At 35.4% G+C, this 19,604-nt stretch overlaps 2 protein-coding genes across 4 annotated transcripts in view; one reads left to right on the forward strand and one right to left on the reverse strand.

Annotated features, from left to right (window-relative positions):
- The window catches only part of LOC123676536 (tensin-3-like), a 347,695-nt gene that overhangs the window by 50,132 nt on the left and 277,959 nt on the right, over nt 1-19,604 (forward strand). The gene's annotated exons all lie outside the window — the stretch shown is intronic.
- Nucleotides 16,655-17,976, reverse strand: LOC123676543. Its single transcript, XM_045612493.1, has 4 exons — nt 17,849-17,976; nt 17,637-17,795; nt 17,146-17,316; nt 16,655-16,885 (listed from the first exon to the last, which is right to left on the reverse strand). Exons 1-4 carry the CDS (start codon nt 17,918-17,920, stop codon nt 16,727-16,729), a joined length of 561 nt encoding a protein of 186 aa, XP_045468449.1. The 5' UTR covers nt 17,921-17,976; the 3' UTR covers nt 16,655-16,726.

Genomic DNA, 19,604 nt, shown 5'->3' on the forward strand with positions numbered 1-19,604 from the left:
CGATATACGGCCACAAATGTTGGAAAAAGTCATTGAAAATTGGACGTCCAGATTGGACTACATCCGAGTCAGCCTTGGCGGTCATATGCCAGAAATCATATTTAAAATGTAATGCCACAAGATTATCTTGCGGCTAAATAAAATTCATGTCAATCGAATATCCCATCATTGTTCTATTGCCATTTAAAGTTCTATAGCTCTAAAAAAAACACCCTTCTGTTCGTTCATTCATTGAAGAAATATACCAACGTCTTTGTTAGTATAATAAACCTTTGAAATGAATTTGCATAAGTAATAAAAACAAATATTGAAGTGAGTTACAAAAATAATAAAAATATTGTCTGGGGTGAATGACTCTTCAAATTATCTCAAAGTGAGTTCGCTACTGAAATTAACAAACCGTATCTTTTCAGAATTGAGAGTGGTCATAAGTAGCAGATTCTTCACGTTATTTTGGAGTACATCGTTGATAGGTGCATTGTTTCCTCTACAACTTTGATATCAAAAGGATACACTCATAAATGAGATATAGCGTTCTATGCGGTCATAATTGAAAGATAAATTCTAATTACCTTATTTGGGGGCAATCTTCCAGCTTTCCATTCATCTGGCGACAATGGAAACTAATAAAGAAAATTCAAATTAGTGGGGTCTCATAGAAAACCAGAATGATTTTTTTATCGCACTGAAGGTATTGTGTTTCTTTTACACAATGGGAGAGACGCTAATGCATTTCTATTGTCTGTAATGAACTTCTTTTTTATTTCGGAGAATGATAAACCTCTTCGAAATATTTCAGAGAAGAGCGGGGAAAATGAATTTTCCCGGGCGACATCGCCATTTTTCACGGATTGAATGTTTTTGCCGGAAATTGTAATTATGAGGGATAATGCGGTCTGCTGAAATGAGGTCCTGGGGTTTATCTGATGATTCGGAATCCTCCGATGAATCAGATATCGTCCTGTGATATGAGAGTTGCCTCAGAGTTCGTCTGAGATTTGATACGGTTGTAGATCAAAAGTATCGGAAAAATAGTTATTCATCATACAAAGGAAAAAAGTATTAGATTTTAGCTCGATGTTGTGTTTTGTTTCCCGACGCGAAGCGGAGGTGTAAAAAACACCAAGAGCTGAAATCTCATCACGTGTATAATACACTATATTTTTCTGTAACGAGAAAAATGACGGAATAATATTGAGAAATCATATAACATTACAATACAGGGTTAAAACTATTTAGAGATGCACTACAGGGATATCGAAAACCGTTAGAGATACAGGGTGGCTAAAATTGCAAAAAAGTAGTGTTTTCTAGGGATTAGTGTGTTGGTGTAAACAGATCCAAAATATCTCCAATGGTTCTCGAGATATCTCTAAAAAACTCACAATCGTGATTTTCTTTCTTTCTGTATAACTCATTTGTTTCTGGAGATAACTTCACGAAATTCGGTTTGTAGCCATTATCCAGTATAGCAATTTTAATGATGTCTTTTTTTTTCATTGTTTCATAGACACGATAGTCAATTTTTTTTTCTTATGAACGCCAGATTGGTTCATCTGATGGGATGATAAAGAAAAAAATCACGAATTCAACAATGTATCACACTCTTCAAATTATGCAAATTTGAACTTCCTTTTTATTTATTCAAGTAGTAGGCTGGTGCCAGAATTGTCAAATAATTTGTTACTTCGTTCAGTTGTTATGTGAAACCATCACTTAATTCTTGTAGAAACCTATATCCTGTTTGATAAGTAACGTCCTATTAATTGCATGATCATGTTGATAGCTACGCTTTACATAGCGAATAACTGGTAATGTCTGTAGAAATTGTTCTACATAATGAGAAAAACTCAAGTTCATCACAAAAAATTAATTGAAATTGAAAGCTTGAAAAAAGGTACATGCAGACATGCCATTTAAGAATTCTACCTGAAAGGAAACAAATGATGTGACTGTCACGACCAAAGAGTAAAAAACATAGATAGAGGGAGTATACGCAATTTTTACATGTCTCCAACATGGTTAGATTACGTTGTCGGATTATGATATATTTTAAAATCCAAAATTTTAATACTTGAATGTATATTATATTGAATGAAATATATTTTTTTCAGAGATTCCCGATTCAAATGAATATTTGGAATCCGATTCTTCTCAAATTGTCGAATTTATAATAAGCAGAATAATTATTATTCTCTTACCCACCGGCTGGAATCTAAGGTTTAGCAACTTTTGCTCTCCGAATGTCATCGGTTGTTTCACGTCGTTTGGCGCGCTTCAAGTTTGTTTTCTGAATTTCTGATATATTCAGGTATTTCTTCCAATATATTCTGAGTTAATATGAAACGTTGATTCACTATGGGACATAAGAAGTGCGTTCTTTATGGAGAAAGCCGCAAAATGAGTGAAATATCGTATCAATGATATGTTTTCATTTCCGCTTCATGTCAAATTTGATAGTTCATGTTGGGAACAAAATTTGCCTATTGAAAATGACTCTCTCTCTATCTGTTTATTACTCTGAGGTCACGACAGATCAATATCTATGCAATTTGCAGCTACCCTATACTACATTTTCTTTTTTTTTTTGAAATACCAATCCGAAGCGAATATGGTCATACAAAATCATTCAAATTCTGGAAATTACCAACTGGCATATTTGCCAGAACAACAATCATCATAAGAGGATTTGATAAATTGAAGCATATAATTGTTCATGGTCCAGAGCGATTCGAATTTCCCATATCCCATTCGAAACGCATATTTTTATCGATGAAATTTGCGAAGTGAAGATTGTGTATGTGTGTGATTTTGTGAGAGCGTTTCAATCGAAAAATAAATAATTCCCTTTACTTCATCCGGCCAATTCAGCGTTCAATAGATTTCGAATGAACAACAACATGAATTACCAATAATGCTCGATGTTACCTTCCATTTTCCATTAGGAGAAATGCTTTTCTATTCAAATACGGAATTTTGATGTTTCCATGAAATGCTGCAATATTTTCAATATACGCCATCAATTCGCATCGAAATGAAGCGATAACATTAATATACGAGGTAGTAACCAACTGTGGAAAATAATTTGGACGATATCTCTAGAGCTGTCCGCTGACGTCACAATATGGCCACCACAGCTGATAGAGGGACAATCACTAAATCATTGTATCTTTTGCAACCTTCGAATGTGATGATTTATCTTGAAAATCTTCCGTTTCTAGAAAAAATCCAATTGTTACCCTTTACCACTTTCACCACAATAGCTAAATTTAAACATGCTGCAACTCTACACTGGCTCGCTTGCAGTGCTTGGCAATCTCAGTGAATACCAATAATTTTTTGATCAGAAAGTGGCCAGTGCAGATTCTGTGAACCTGCCATTGCAAGCCAACGCAAAAAATGTTTTTGACTAAACTTCCTCGAAGCCATCCTATAAACTAGATATCATCAGCTCTCTGGAACTGAAAAACGATGGTGAAATGATTTGGGATGCTCAGATGGAGGACACAATAGACTTTCTGGTTTAGTTACAGTTTAACCTCGCATTTAAGTAGTGAATCAAAACAAAACCAATGCTAGATTCATTTTCCTTGAGAAAATGCAGATAGAGTATCCTAAGAGTTATGTACATGATTTTACTTAGGTATGTGCTTTATTTATTTATTTATTTATTTAATATATACAATGTTCTACAGGTTTAAACCCAACTACAGAACAAGGAACATATGAAAAATAAAGTATACACTAATCATGTGCTCAAATGAAACAACATCATTAAAGTATCACAACTGAAAGCTTAGCCATGCTGAGATTTGACTAGAAATATTTGCTGTGATTCAGAAAAATGGTTAATAATATTGAAACCAAAAACTACCATTTCATGGCTCGGAAGCCGCATTTTCTTATAGTCAGTTCTGTGCGCAAATGGATAATGAAAGAACGAGCGCTAAAAAGCTCAGATCGATGCTTTTTCATGTTTTCATTTCGTTTTCATCTCGTTCAGTTGAAACAATATCTGATAATCAATATAATCAAACAATATGCTGCATTTTAAGCTATAGCTACTGGTGGAGAAGATACAGAAAAATTGCATTGTTCTTATGATATTTCACGAATATTGATTAAAACCCTCGAATTTCAACATTGCGCTCGGAAATTGTCTCTAGGGTCGTAATTTATTCCAGTTGCAGTGAGTTTGAGAGCCCTTGAGCACTTGGGAACTATTTTGGTATCGGGCTCCAGAATGAGATAGCTGTGTAAGACCGAATTTGGATATAATACAATTCCCTTCTTTGGCCTTGAGTACTTCCTTAAGTTTGATATTTCATGAGGATATTTCCAGTTGGAAACTTGCAATATTTTTTGCAATGAAAGAGAACATTCGAGCAATCAAGTATGGATTGCCAGCTTGTTCAAATTTGTATTCATGGAATTTTTTCACAGAATTTCCCATGATCGTTAAAGCTGTAATTAAAACCAAGTAGTAGATATCTGCTGTATAGTAAAAATAAATAAAGATATTAGATAAATTAATTCACTACATACAGAATCAATCGAAATTATTCACCCTGAGTTGTTTCTTTTCGATATCTAGGCATATTTCACCTTTGAATCTGTCTATCTATTTATCGACATGGAAAACTAAGCCATCACTGAAAATGGAAGGATACACGTCTCAACAACGCAATGAAGATGTTAAAATTCACTACATAAATGCCAATCATGGCAAACCTGAGAAACCTAGAGGCTTTTTTGTGTGGCCACGTGAAAGACAAAGACAATTCTCCTCAAGCGATTAAATTCTCAAAGTTTTCGAGAATAAACAGCTACAAATGTTAATTTTTATTGAAAAATTCAATGGAAAGGGTATGGTGCTGCAATGCATTTGGCTGATATCGTTTTTGATTGTTAATGTCATACCTTTCTCTCCATTATCTATTGATTTCTCCTAAAATAAACTCGTTTTCAAAATAAAACCTCTTATTCGAACTCTCTATTTTTATTCACTTCTGAACACAAATATGTTGCCAAAACTTGTCTGCATCAATTTCAAAAATATATGCCGGCATATATTTTTGAATTTCATTCCAAATCATTAAAATGAAATAAATTTAGTCAATTAACCTGCAAATTGACACGCTATGAAAACATGAAATAGCTTTATAATTTCAACACAATATCATTTATTTCCCTATTGAAATTATTGAGCTATACAAAAAGCACATAAAAATAATGAATGACGGTCAAATCTTTTCCCTATCGAAATATTTCATTAAACAGGCACAGGGTGATTTATGAATAAGGTGCAATTTTCCTATTTCAAATTCTAGACCTTAAAATTTGATGATTGTGTCCAAAATGCTTTATACGAATAGAAAGAGGAAGTATTCGCAATTTTTACATGTCCCAAAATGATTAGATTACGTTGTCGGATTTTGATATATTTTCATATCCACAATTTTACTATATCATTATGAACGTATATTATATTGATTGAAATATATTTATTTGAGTTATTCCCGAATAAATATGCAAATTTGAATATTTGGAATCCGATATTTTTCCTAATTGCCGAATTTATAATTATCAGAATATTTATTATTTTCTGTATCTAGCTGCTGAAATCCAAGGTTTGGCAACTTTGGCTCTCCTAGTATCTTCGATTGTTTCACATCGTTTGGCGCTTGAAGTTTGTTTTTTGAATTTCTGATATATTCAGGTATTTATTTCAATATATTTTGAGTTAATATGAAATATTGATTTACTATGGTGCATAAGGAGTGTGTTCTTTAAGGAGAAACTCGCGAATTGAGTGAAATATCGTATCACTTATATGTTATCATTTCCTGTTCGAAGAAAACGTTTTTCCCTCAAATTTTTTGGAGTCGACCCAATTATTTGGTCCATATTTATAGTCAGCTGTTCCACTTCCACAAGAAAACAAAAAAAAATGTAAATTTTTTTCAGATGAACCTAAAGCAGAAAAATTGTTAATTATGGTTTGTAATGAGTTTTAATTTTTCGCCAAGAATTTAGAAAACTTTTCTAATTGGCTAATAATTGACTCCAAAAAAAAAGGGTTCTTCAGATCTCATCCTGTGGTTAGGATCAAAGGGAAAAGAAAACGCAATAGTCGAAAAATTTTTTTTCAAATCAATCAAGGTTGAAAGCAATTCTGATCTAAATCTTTCATTCCATTCAATTGGTGAAGCCACGTGAGGCGGAGTCGCCTTACGAATATTCATGAACAAACACCACTGCTCCCAATTTTTTTTTTCAGTAGACCGAGTTTGAATATTGATCTTTATAATTCATTATTAAGTCCCTAAATGTAGTAACCCTGAGCATTGGGGGAATATTTTTCTCTTATTTCGACTCAATATCTGGGAAACAGACAGTAAACAGATCGTCGACGAAAACTTCATTAATTTTCCAATGAGCAATTTTGTGAATTGGCTGCAAAATGGACCGCATTCAGCCATCTATGTTTCCCAGCCTGCTCCAGATTTTTCTCGCAAAATGAACCATTCGAAATACTTTGCAGTCATCAACTATTCGAAATTGAAAAAAAAATGGAACAAGCCAGGGCCTATGAACTCGTAACTCATAAAATGACTCCATTGGAACGAGCACTCAAAAATGAGTTGTTCCTTGTTTACTGTGTGATATTCCCTCATTATCATTTACCCACTAATGATGCAGAAATATTCATATACTTTCTGGGAAATCTGATGAAAAATGGAGCTTGAATTATTGCTTACATTTATACTGCTCAGGCATTGTAAATAAAGCTCCCATTAATATCTTGGTCCATAACGTATATTATACACTGCTACGTTGAGCGATATGCAGATGACAAACTTTCCTTGTAAAATCCGTTTTTTCGTAAATTCTCGTTACAATCCTGTACTACGTCGTGTCGATGCCGCCTACGTTTGAAAATGTTTTAGACTCCAGATTTATGTTCGCCTGTAGAAGTTAGGCAGTTGAAACTTACCCTGGTGGAAATGTAATTTTTTAAGAGGACGACTTGAGAAACTCCAAATAACTGTGGACTTCAAATGAACTTTCGTAATTCAAGCGAGTCAATGAAGGGTTTGTAGAAGAAGAGCATTTCACGAGGAAGAACTGAACATTCATTCGGTGAAATTAATAAATCGGCTGCACGTCGTTCAAGGATTTCCACTTAGGATAATGATTTTTAATACGAGACAGTTTGGAATTTTCCCGGTGATAAGAAACCACTCAATAAACCGTCGAACATTAGATCAAAGGGATATGTTCTTATGGAATGACATGTAGCAGTAGTGAATTCGAAAATCTTCTTGTATGAAAAATTTAATTTTGATATGAAAAAAAAATCGAATAACAGGCAAATTGAAAAGTCCCTGGTCTACCATTTTTTTTTTTGGTGAAATTCGATTTTATTATTCAACATAATTGCCTTCAAGGGCGATATAGCGATTAAAGCGATCTTCCAACTTTTCGATACCATTTTTGTAATTCAAAATATCTTTCGCTTCAAAATAGGCCTGAGTTTCGGCGATTACTTCTTCATTAGCGCTAAATTTCCTTCAGACCTTTGAGGTCTGAGAACAGGAAAAAGTCGCTGGTGAACACGATGGATGCAGAAGCAATTCGAAGGAAAGCTTTGTTTTTTTATATTAGTATAAGATTTGTGTATTAAAATATATATTGTAAATATGTTCAGATTAAATTTAAGGTTTCCATTTGACTTCACGCTATTTTTTATCATCAAGTTCATGATATTTTCAACTGATTTAGAGCTAGAAATGAAAGAAATAATGTAAATTGAGTTGATATATCATCCCTTTACATTTGTGTGAAAATTAGTTGTATATGTTGTTCATCAAATTCAATTCATGCAATTTGGCCATTATTTTCATTGATTATTGACACAGCGCATCGTCTTTGATGAAACAGTACCTTTTTTTCCTTCAAAGATTTCATCATTTAAATGATCGAATAACGCTATATAATAATCGCTGTTGATGGTCAGCTTCAAACACTGCTCAGAATCATTAACACGTTGTTGCTTTTGATCGATTGTGAGCTCACACGGCACCCATTTTGCACACAGCTTTCTCATGTACAAATATTCGTGAATGATAAGATAAACACGTTCATATGATATCTTCCCAATATCTAATATCTCGATCAGCTTCACTTCACGGTCATTCAAAATTATTTTGTGAACTATTCCGATTTTTTTCCTCGGTGACAGCTGTCTTCGGTGCTCATTTCACCACGTTTAAACTTAGCATACCAATCAATGATGGTTGATTTTCCTGGTGCAGACCCCGGAAACTCTTTATCAAGCCAAAATTTTGCTTCAAGTGTATTTTTCCTTCAAGAAGCAATATTTTATCAGCACACGTAATTATTTTTTTCCATCTTTTTTCAAATAACAAAAGTAGCTACACTGTAAAACGCAATATCTCACAAACTAATGGTCGGACTGCTGTCAAATTTTGACACTTATCGTTAGAAGATTGGTACTAACTAAAAAACGTATGGAATTAATACTAGCACCGCCATCTGTGCATCAGACCGGGAACTTTTCATTTGGACACATAAAATTGAAACATGTATTGCTATGATGATACTGAATACAATACTCTGCACCGCAAAGTCCTATAGCATTTATAATTTTTTCATATTACCGCTCCGATCTAATCTTCATAATGACATAATTCAGGTACGATTAGTAATGGCTGAATGGTCTAATTACGGACCTCAACGCAAAGAGATGGGTTCGAAACCGCCATGGGTCTAATTTTTTTAAAAAGTGGACCAGAATGAAGGTAATGTGGACTCTTCCTACATTCATTTTTTCATTTGTCAACTGTGTTCAAATTTCCGGCAATGGGTGAAAATTAAAATAAGGTCTTTGAAAGCCAAGAATATAAAAAATCCTCCCCTGAATCTGAACTGAATGTTCGTCTAATTCGAGGAAGAAGCGCGAATGTCGGCGAATTTTAAATATTTTTAAATATATTATGATATCGTGGGATAGAATTGCAAATTTGAATGCAAATTCATATTTCCTGGAAATAATCCGGAAATGAAACTTTTCCAGAGGAGCTTAAGGCGCAGCGGGGTGCGAATTATCCCTCTTCCCAGAGTTCGTCGTTGTTTGGGGTGCAGGCAAGGAACAACTACTTCCCAACCTTTCTGGAATTGGGTTCGATAATTTCAATCCTCGGTTTCATTCCAACAGTTGTGAGAAATATAGGGATGAGGCTTATAATGAGAGGAGAATGAAAGGAATTTTCAGAACTGAAAAATTCCTTCTTGAGCTAAAATTATCTTTGATGAGCAGTGTTTCATTGACAAGAAGTATAAGATCCGATTTCTTTGAAAAACTTATGGATATATTGGGTTTGGGAAGAAGTTATTCAGTACATAGTCGTACAACTTTGCTTTCGTCATTTTTTCTCGAAATTCGAAGCTTTATTGAGAAAAACTGGTAATACATTTATGATTCAAAGTATTGTCCATCACTGGCCACTACTTTCTTCCATCTTTAGAGCAGTGTACGAATCCCACGTTGGAAAAACCACATCTTTTGAAGCGATCCACAAATCAATCGAATTTTTTACCTCTTCATAAGACTGGAAGTGCTGGCAGTCAGGTCGTGTGTCATTGATCGAAAAAAAACATACTCCGAGTGAGCAACGTCTAGAGAATACGGCAAATGGGGTAGGACTTCCCATTTCAATGTTCCCAAGTATGTCTTGACCACTTTCACAGCATGGGGTGGTATTGTCATGCTGTAAAATCACTTTATCCTGTCTCTCGTTGTATTGCGGCCGTTTTCTTTCAATGTTTGGCTCAAAAGCATATTTTGCGTTTGATAACGATTGCCTGTGATTGTTCCAGTCGGTTTTAACAACTCATAATACATAACGCCAAGCTGGTCCCGCTAAATACAGAGTATGACCTTGGAACCGTGAATATTCGGTTCGGCTGTATACGTGGAAGCATGGCCGGGATATCCTCATGACTTTCTGCGCTTGAGTTTATTTTAGTGAATCCATTTTTCCTCTCAAGTCACAATGCGATGCAAAAATCCCTTCTGTCTTTGCCTTGCAGGCAGCTGTTCACAAGCAAATAAACGCTGCTCAACATCTCTCGGCTTCAACTCGTACGGTACCCAATTTCCTTGTTTCTGAATGATTCCCATGAACATGAAATGGCTTGTTGCGTCACTCCCAATGATCCTGCTAAATATTGTTGCATTTGACACGAGTCTTGATCAAGTAATGGCTCCAATTCTGCATCTTCGAAAACCTTCTCTCTTCCACCGCCATGCTGGTCTTCGACGTCAAAATCACCGTTCTTGCAGCATTGAAACCACTCTCGGCACGTTTTTTCACTAATAGCGGCCTCACCATAGGTATTCAAGAGCATTCGATGAGCCTTTCCTGCACTCATCGTGCGGGAAAGTACCACTTTGTTTATTTGTATACTAATCAATGTAAATTTACAAAGATGCTACAATTTCAACCCATCAAAATTACATGGGAGTCATAAATACAACAAAAACAAAGCATTCTTGAAATTATACAAAGCAGTCAGATCACATTTACTTGTAAAGGTAATTATAAGACAATCGACATTTTTACACGAGTAACATACATTTTTTCACTTAGTAGGATCTGTGAAGTACTCTTCCAATCCATAGTTGTCTTTCCGCACCAGTTCCGTCTTGAGTACATTCCGTTATTTTTTGTTGCTCAGTTTCCTATATTTTTCCGGTAGCCGGTTATATATTTTTACCGCTTGGTCGCGGCCAGTCTATGGTGTATGATAATGAAATTACTTGCATTTCTGGTTTTGTACTCATGGTTGAAGTTATTCCGCACTCGTTAGAAAAATAACTATAATAAAGCAATTTTTCACTTAGGACTGTTGCCAATTTGTTGAATAGGAATGAAACAAATAAATGTGGTTTTTGGGTAAATCACAAACATTCATACGTAAAGTTCAAAATACCTAACTTCCAAACATTCATCACCTGAAAAAACCCATATTGAAATAAATTTATGAAATTTACTCAAATTGAAGAAATGAGATTCTCAACGATTAAAGCCCATACAGAATCACGATACAAGCGTATTTAACACCGCGTTACAATATCAGGTCCTTACCTGTACCTACACTTTATTTATAACTAAGTCCTAAATTATTACTCTCATCAACTCTCGCCTAACTTGGAATTGGGTGAACTAAGTCTCGCAAGACACCGCAACGACTGTAACCTTATAGTACGGTCGGATGTGGGGAAAGTGGATTTATTATTCGGGAATTAACAATAAGAACTTAATTACTATCTCCGAGAAACGAGGGTGTTTCGCCCACAGTTATGTGTGTTCCGATATTTCGTATCGTAGAGGATCTTTCATGGAGAGGTAGAACAGTAGCTTCATTGATCAAGGCTGGAACTTTGAAGATTATAATTAGCGAGTAGTTTTTACTCTGCTGAGTGAAATTTGAGCTTGACGAAAATATGTGGTGGGTAATGCAGGTTATTTTGCCGTAGGATTACACTATCATTCGTTGAAGTCTTCAAATGAATAACTGTATGTTTGTACTTTATGCAGGACTTCATCAAAAATCTGGTCGTTATGATACTTTGCCGAGTTATTGGGTACACTGTCACGAATGTTCCTGATGGAATAGAATGATAGACCATCTGTTTAATGAAAAGCTGTTTCTATGTATACAGAGTTGACGAAATAGAGTCGAATTGTTAGGAAAAAAATTGTTTTTTTGAATCAAGAGCTTCAACTTTATTATTATTTGAACTGTGGTCGTTGTGACTTGGTAAGCCTTCTGGGAACTTCGTCCATGTAGATCTTTTGTTCTCTACTCTACTCATTCATGGAAACCCAAGGAGGTCGTCAATGACGTTAATAAAACTGACAACCTCCTTAGGGGCCTTGGCCGTTACCTCTCGGGTATCCATCCCCATGTGAATGGTTCTTAGGCCAGACAGCTCTAGACACTTGCATACCATGTTCGGCTGTTTCTGCTTCTGATCCACAGAGCCTACAAATCTCATCTGCTGACTTTTCCCATACGTTACAAATGATGTTTGTACTGGCAGTGTCTCGTCAGCAGTCCCACCATCACCCGAAGCTCGGCTCGTGACAGCTTACTGGCGTAGGTAGGTGAAATCATCACGAATTTCTTGGCCTGAGTAAGTTCAGGAGTGTTAGTCCAGTGGGTTATCCTGTTATTCAACTTCCATTGCTGGACCGCAGCCTTATTTTATTGGTCTTTTCCTAGCCCACAGAAAGACTCAAATCCTTTTGCAAATTCATCGGCTTTTTCATTTCCTTCAACACCACAGTGCTCTGGTACCCATAGTAGAGTCACTTTATTTTCTCTGGCCATATTGTGTTACGGCAGTCCCAGGTCAACAGAGACTCCTGGCAGTACGATTCAAGGGATTTCAGCGTGGTCTGGCTGTTCGTGGTAATGTAGACATGCGCCCCCTTGAGGTTCATTCTGAGACAACCCTGAGCGCTTACGTAAACAGCCAGTATCTCAGGCTTTTACTGTAGGTAATTCAATGACTAACGAAGTCATCGGTTATCAACTGTGTCCACTTCTATATTATGATGACGATATTTTATGATCTAGTCAGGATCACTTATATTCTGATAGGACTCTCTCAAGTGAATTCCTGGAAAATTTCCTGAACACCACCCTTAGAACACAAGTACACCAGTTGAGGTTGGTTTGAAAGGATATATACTTCGGCCATACCATCAAACTGGGAAAGAACAATTAGCATGCAGAGATATCAAGATGCATAAGGAAGGCATGGGCAGCTTTCGGTGAACTAGGACACATCCTAAAAAGCAGCATGGTTTCTACAAATCTAAAAAAACAACACATGTGTACTGCCCGTGCAAACAAATGAATTGGAGACAGTAAGTCTGACAAAAAGCTTTGCCAATAAGCTCTCAACCACTCAATGAGCAATGGAACGCCGTATGTTCCCTCCGTGACAAAATATGCAACGAGGGCATTACACCACATACCAAAATAAAAAACAAACTTCAGGACACTTCCTGAAGGATGGCCCAGGACAGATGGGGTCATAGGATAACAGTCTGAAGACTCGGAGAATCAGAAGGAAGTGTTGGACGCCCACAAAAATAGTGAGTGGATGATAGAAGGAAAGCTGGAAAGAGGTGGATAAACACAAGATGAGGAGACATGGAAGTGGATAAAAGAAACCTATCCTTAGGAGTGGACGAATGTAGGTTGAAAAGAAAGGAAAAAGAGTTGAGGTTGAAATGAGAAAACTCTTCTCCAAGAATGTTTGAATTGAGCTGAGTTCCGTTGAAAAGCTTTTTTTGAGAAAGGCATTAAATCTGAAATTGTGATTACTTATAACTGAACCATAACCCTCCGATTTAGAGTATTGAATTCCTAGTACTGCTTTAGAGTTACTACATACTATATTCAGAGAAAACGTAGAATTCCCATGAAATACCCCGACAATCTCATTTCCACGTAGCCTCTTCCATTCTCTTCATAACCACACTCCTCCCATATCATTATTCATCTCGACTAATGCCATGGTTAATTGAATTTATTAGTTCGAATTCTGGGAGCGAATCCAGCATTTGATTCCGGAATACCAGCGTAAGAGGATCTTGGCTTTCGCGCAGGATAAGCGCCTCTAGCCGACAAAACAAATTGTACGGATGATACGGCGTATTAATTAATCATAGTTTAGTGGAAGACAACTGAGCCTCGTGAAGTAATTAAGTTTTCATAACTGAATCCTGATTAGCTGGCGGCTTTCGGAACGTTCCTTGAATTGCAAGCAGTGGATCTTTGAACGGTGTGTATGCTACGTTGGGTGATATTTGGGATGCACATCATCAACTGAAATATTGGCGTCTGGCTTCATATGTAGTTAGTTTATCATTTAGTCCAATTCTGGAAGAATCGCCAGACTATCAATCCTAACATACTGCTAAACAAAGGGTTGAGGATATTGAAACAACGTGCTTTCGGTTGTTCAATAAGAAATCAGTTTTGGAATACTTCAAAAGTAATTATATTTTACCTCTCTGTAGTTTGAACAGTGAAATTCAAAGATGTCTTGAAGAAGATCTATTGTGAATATTATATCAAGAATTTGACGTTCTACACAGGATAGTTCAAATACTATTTTACTCAATAAGCTCCTTGCCTGACCAGTAGAAACACTTTTTTTCTTGAAAATTCAACTGTACTTTTTAAAGCATCCATATTTTTCCCTAATTTTCCAGTGAAAAGATTAGATCAGCTTCCACCTCGACAAGCACTTCTTCATTAGAGAAAGATTTCTTTCCCTAGAGCACATTTCTACCGTTGTTGTCGATGAGGCAAAGTCTGAATAAAATGTCCAAAGTAAGTAAGTGAACAAACCAGTTCACTTACTTTTGAAAAACCTCAAGATGAAGTGGCGACTGTTGAAGGGACTAGCTTCTTTGGATTTTAATGGTCCTTTTTCCTTGATTTTTCGAATCGTTTCCTATGACGCTAACGTCGTCTTTCTGTCAATGTTGTGTTTTGGGGTTAAATCAACAATAATAACAAGATCAACGACTTTTGACAAATGAACATTTTAAAATGATGCCGTTGATTAATCTATCCTCTGTATAGCGCCACGTTAAAGAATAAAAGGAAAAAGTAACCCATGCCAAGTCGAGTCGCCAGAATTATCTCAAACAAAATCTAATCAGTAAATACACCAGTATATTAGACATCTTAAGTCTGTATAATACTCATCGAGACATTGCTTCGCTTGCACAGTATTTTATCCTTTAAAAAAACAGTGTTTTGTTGACACTTGAAACTATCTACCAAGCAATGCCTTACTAGCTGATGTTTGAGATTTGGTCACTATAGATGAATTTATCCAGCTCCTATTAATCAGCGGAGAGCTAGAGCTAAAGCTTGAGCAAAGAGTTCTCATGGACGTTGAATATTGAATAAATTGACTTCTGATATTTTCAACTCCATAGCTATCTCAAGGATCTTGGTGCATTCTTTTGAGGTCTGCAAAAAGCCAGTTGATCACAAGAGGAGAAACTTTGGTAGTGGTGTGCAAAAGATATAGAAATGTTGTAGCTCAACACTTCGATTTCATCTTTGGAATTTAGTAAGTGAATTTCCATCTTCTGTGGGCAAGTTTACTGAAACTAGAATTTTTGATATGTTGAGAATTCACTAATGGACACACTGTAATTGTGATTATTCATTCCCCTTAGATTATTACAATCCTCTCCGCTCTTCCTATTTCCCATCCATACCCATCCACAATGAAAATTAAATATAGTGCTGCAATCTCTGACACATCATAATTACGTTCTGAATAAATGACTCCCGACTTCTGCAAGAAATGTTCAACAATCTCTGAATATTATCAATTCATACTCGAGAAGTTTAATAATGAGGTGATAGATCGACTGAAGTATTCCAGACTTTCTTTCGCTCTCTAAACAATGGATAAAAATGAGAAAAAACTTCCGAACAGCAGAGGCCCCATTTTTTTGTCGGACGTGTTAACTGCATAAATGTCAGCGTATGAGTAATGGCTGCGCTTTTCTTGTCCCCATATTCGCTAAATTTTAATATAATGAATGATAATGGATTCGGAATGGCACATGGGTATGTTGCAGGAGTATAGCAAGGGAACGTCGAAAATTTTCAGCAGGAAATTTTTCTGCTACATCGAAAATATTTCAGTGTTCATGGCACGTCGATCGCTTGAGAACTCATTTTCTTCAAAATTGGTATATCGGCAACGAGTTGATATAGATTTTTCAAATCCTCTATAATTATTCAGTGAAGTCCCCTTGACACATAAAAAGGGAATATTTTCTTTTGAGCATAATATTCCTCAATAAATAAATAAATACTCTGAGATCGCTGGTGGACGCTTCAGTTAGACAATCCATCGATCTCTGACTGACACCATCGTGGAGATGTGACTCCGCTGCAACGTGGTGACCCCTATAAGCTGCCTGGGCCGAAGTAGAGAGTGGAGCGACACTCATAACGCCACCTATCAGGCAAAGAGAGTCACTACACTGTTTTCTTTTTTTTCTTATGAGTATCCCTACCATTTTTATCATCCAATATTTTAGTCATTTCATAAATATGAATCGTATATTTGCATTTACCACATATTAACAAATTCCTCTCACAAATAAACTAACCTTAATATCTCAGTTTCTATAGTATAGACTATTCCAGAAAACAGCCCTTCAGAGATCAAAAAGAGAGACTTTCATTGGATACCAAAGGTTTTCACCCACTCCCAGACATTTTTCCTTGAACTCTTTCAGTTCGAGAACACTGATGATAAGTTTATCTTTTTCTTCATTGTTCTATAAGAGTAAAGAGATCTCTGCCATTAGAGTGAAGAGATCTTTTCTATTAGAGTAAAGTTGTTGTTGTTGCTGATATCACAAAGATATTTCGGTTTTCTAATGAGTATTTTGAACATTTTTCGATTGTCAATAATCAATCAATAGTTCAAATTCAATACCTTCATATTTTATCCAGAAACCTGTTTCATAAATGGGAAAGTTATTGAAATAATATTGGATCTCCTTTATTTTTGAAATATTGCTTTACAAATCATTCCTTAGCTTATTCAAAGTTAAATTTGACTTTAAAAAAATCATTAATTTTCTCGAACTTCATAAATTTTGGCGTGAAAATCAAGACAGAAAATTTTATCATCTCCCTCATATATGAAAGCTTTAGTCTTCCATAATCCCATAGGTAGAGGAAAAAATCGAAATGGCGTCTCATCTATGACTGGCTCTGAAGCATATTTTCCCTGAAAAATTATTGTAATTTGTACTCCACAATAAATATTTTATCCGTCATAGAAGGCGATTCATTAAAATTTGAACAACCGCAATCTCCACATTTTAAATGAAAACTTTAGTAGAATTCATGCATTGTTTACAGTGCTCCCTAAGAATAATTAGCTGATCTAGATTTGTTCAATTTTGGTGAAATACCTACAATTTAGTCTACTTTCAACTTCCTTTATTATTTAATTATGAATTGATAGTCAAGTTTTTTACAATTTACCTTTTTCAAAGGACAAGAGAACTCAGGCCGAAAAGATTCAACCATGCTAGTCCACGCCTGATTTTTCTGTGGTATCTTTGCACACAATTTGTCGATCTTCAAATCTTTGACATAGAATTCGCAGGTATCTGGAGCACCAGACAAATCGCATTTCCATAGATTGGTAGTGACCTATTGAAAAAAAAAGTATACTTTTGAAATATTCACTACTACACTTGCATGTTTGGTTCGATATATCTGTGTTCAATTTTAATTCATCAGACAGAAAAAAATCAAATAAAAGAGTAGATCGGTTGAACAATGGAACTGTAACACAATTCTTCGCTCAATAAGTCTCAGGCCCAATCAGTGAAATCACATTTTTTCCTTATGTCTAGCACATATATTTTAAAGATTGCCACTAACGGCAGAAAAAAGTGGCACAGGCGGTCCCATCTGAGCTCTGAACTTATTGAGTCAACTGTTATTTCAAACTTTTTATAATTTCTTACCCACATATCTTCAGTAATGTCCTTATCAACTTGCAGGGTAACTTCCATTGTTCTATTTTTCTTAGAGTAGGCATGATTTTTGAATTCGATCACACGCATATTCAGGTTGGGGTAGTCAGAGCATTCTTCAAATTTCAAAATTTGAAATTTCTTCTTTTTCTGTAAATAGATGCATCAACACTCAAAATTACTTCATATCATTCTTTACTCACCCCAAATAATGAATGCGATACGCCTAGGCAGGATAAGATGAGAATAATATGAAAAAAATGCGATAACTTCATTCTGTCAACTCTACAAAACTGATTCGACGAATTGCTGGCCAAAAAACATAGATTATAATTAGGATTTGGGATATTATTGTTGGACTATAAAAAGTTCATTAGAAAGGCAAAGAGGAAACACTGATCACTTCCCATTACGATTCTGTTAAATTATAATCAGTAACAATTTAAATGATTATCTTCTGGGTGATTTATTGGAATTGAAGATTAACCTGTGATAAGAATTATGTGGAATTATGGTTAATCCTATAGATCTGAAATAACTAGTTGATATTAGATTGACTAGCCCTTTATTTAATGAAAAATCTCTTTAAACAGATAATAAAATGACAGCTATTCTATAAAGCACAATTTTTTTTATACTGTAGCTTCTTCTGCAATAAATGGTTTTTAGTAAATTTGTAGTATGTCCTTTGATTCTGCTTTGTTCTGAATGAAGTTGATTTATTCACAGTCGAATAAAAGAGAAATAAAAAAACAAATTTTTTTTTAATCCTCTTCAATTATTCAGTGAAGTTCACTCGACAAATAAAAAGTGAATATTTTCTTTTGACATTAATATTCCTCAAGAAAGTTTCAAATAAAGAATTGAGACTCGAACAGGTCGTTCTAGGGAAAAGTCATCATGCTGTACCATGGAGACAGGAGGAGTATGGTAGGGTACCTACTTTGAGTACCAGTGGATCAGTGGATGAAATACCATATCATCTAAGAATGAGCGCATCTTCGAAATTGGCTGAGAGTGCCTCGCGAAATTATAAGTGTCTTAAATGCATCCCCTCTAGGGACAACCGAGTTTCGTCTGGTATACTCTCCAGTTAGGCATCCAGTCATCGCTGCCTTAAACACCCTCTTACAACATCGTGGAGATGTGATTCTGCTGCCACATGGCGACCTCTATCAACCCGCCGGGGCCGAAGTAGAGAGTGGCGCGACACCCATAACGCCACCTCTCGGGCAGACAAATCTATTCAGAGTTTCTATTTACAAATGAACTAATCTTAATAGCTATTTCTATAGTAAAGACTATTCGAGTCAAAGTCCACTTTTAAGTATCAACAAGAGAGACGGTTTTTTTTATTGGATAGATTTTCACCCAAAACCAGAAATTTTTTTTTTAACCCTCATTTTGGTGCATTCACTTCAAGACAACTGATGATAAGATGCATCTTTTTATTAATTTTTCGATTAAAGTGTAGTGGTTGCTGGTTTCATGAACTATGACAAAGATATTTCGGTGATCTAATGAGTATTTTGAACGTTCTTCAGATTGTCAATAATCAATCAATAGTATAACTTGAATTCCTACATATTTTATTCAAGAATCCTATTTCATAAATAGAAAAGGTATTGAAATAATATTGTATCTCCTTCATTACTAAAATATATTGTTTTACAAATTATTGCTGAACTTATTCAAAGTTAAATTTGACTTTAAAAATATGATTAATTTTCTCGAACCTCAAAAATCTTCGCGTGAAAATCAAGACAGAAAATTTTATCATCTCCCTCATATATGAAAGCTTTAGTCTTCCATATTCCCATGGGTAGAGGGAAGAATCGAAAAACCCTCTCATCTATGACTGGCTCCGAAGTATATTTTCCCTGAAAAATTATTGCAATTTGTACTCCACAATAAATATCTTATCCGTCAAAAAGGGCAATTTGAACAACCGCAATCAGG

Source organism: Harmonia axyridis, chromosome 3 (genome assembly GCF_914767665.1).
Source record: "Harmonia axyridis chromosome 3, icHarAxyr1.1, whole genome shotgun sequence".
NCBI classification, from domain to species: domain Eukaryota; kingdom Metazoa; phylum Arthropoda; class Insecta; order Coleoptera; family Coccinellidae; genus Harmonia; species Harmonia axyridis.

Bases quoted from the DNA above. Each gene is read 5' to 3' on its own strand.
- LOC123676543 (XM_045612493.1), bottom strand. From the start codon at position 17,920: ATGAAGTTATCGCATTTTTTTCATATTATTCTCATCTTATCCTGCCTA. The intron at 17,796-17,848 runs GTGAGTAAAGAA...ATCTATTTACAG, and splicing joins TATCGCATTCATTATTTGGG to AAAAAGAAGAAATTTCAAAT. The intron at 17,317-17,636 runs GTAAGAAATTAT...TTTTTTCAATAG, and splicing joins ACATTACTGAAGATATGTGG to GTCACTACCAATCTATGGAA.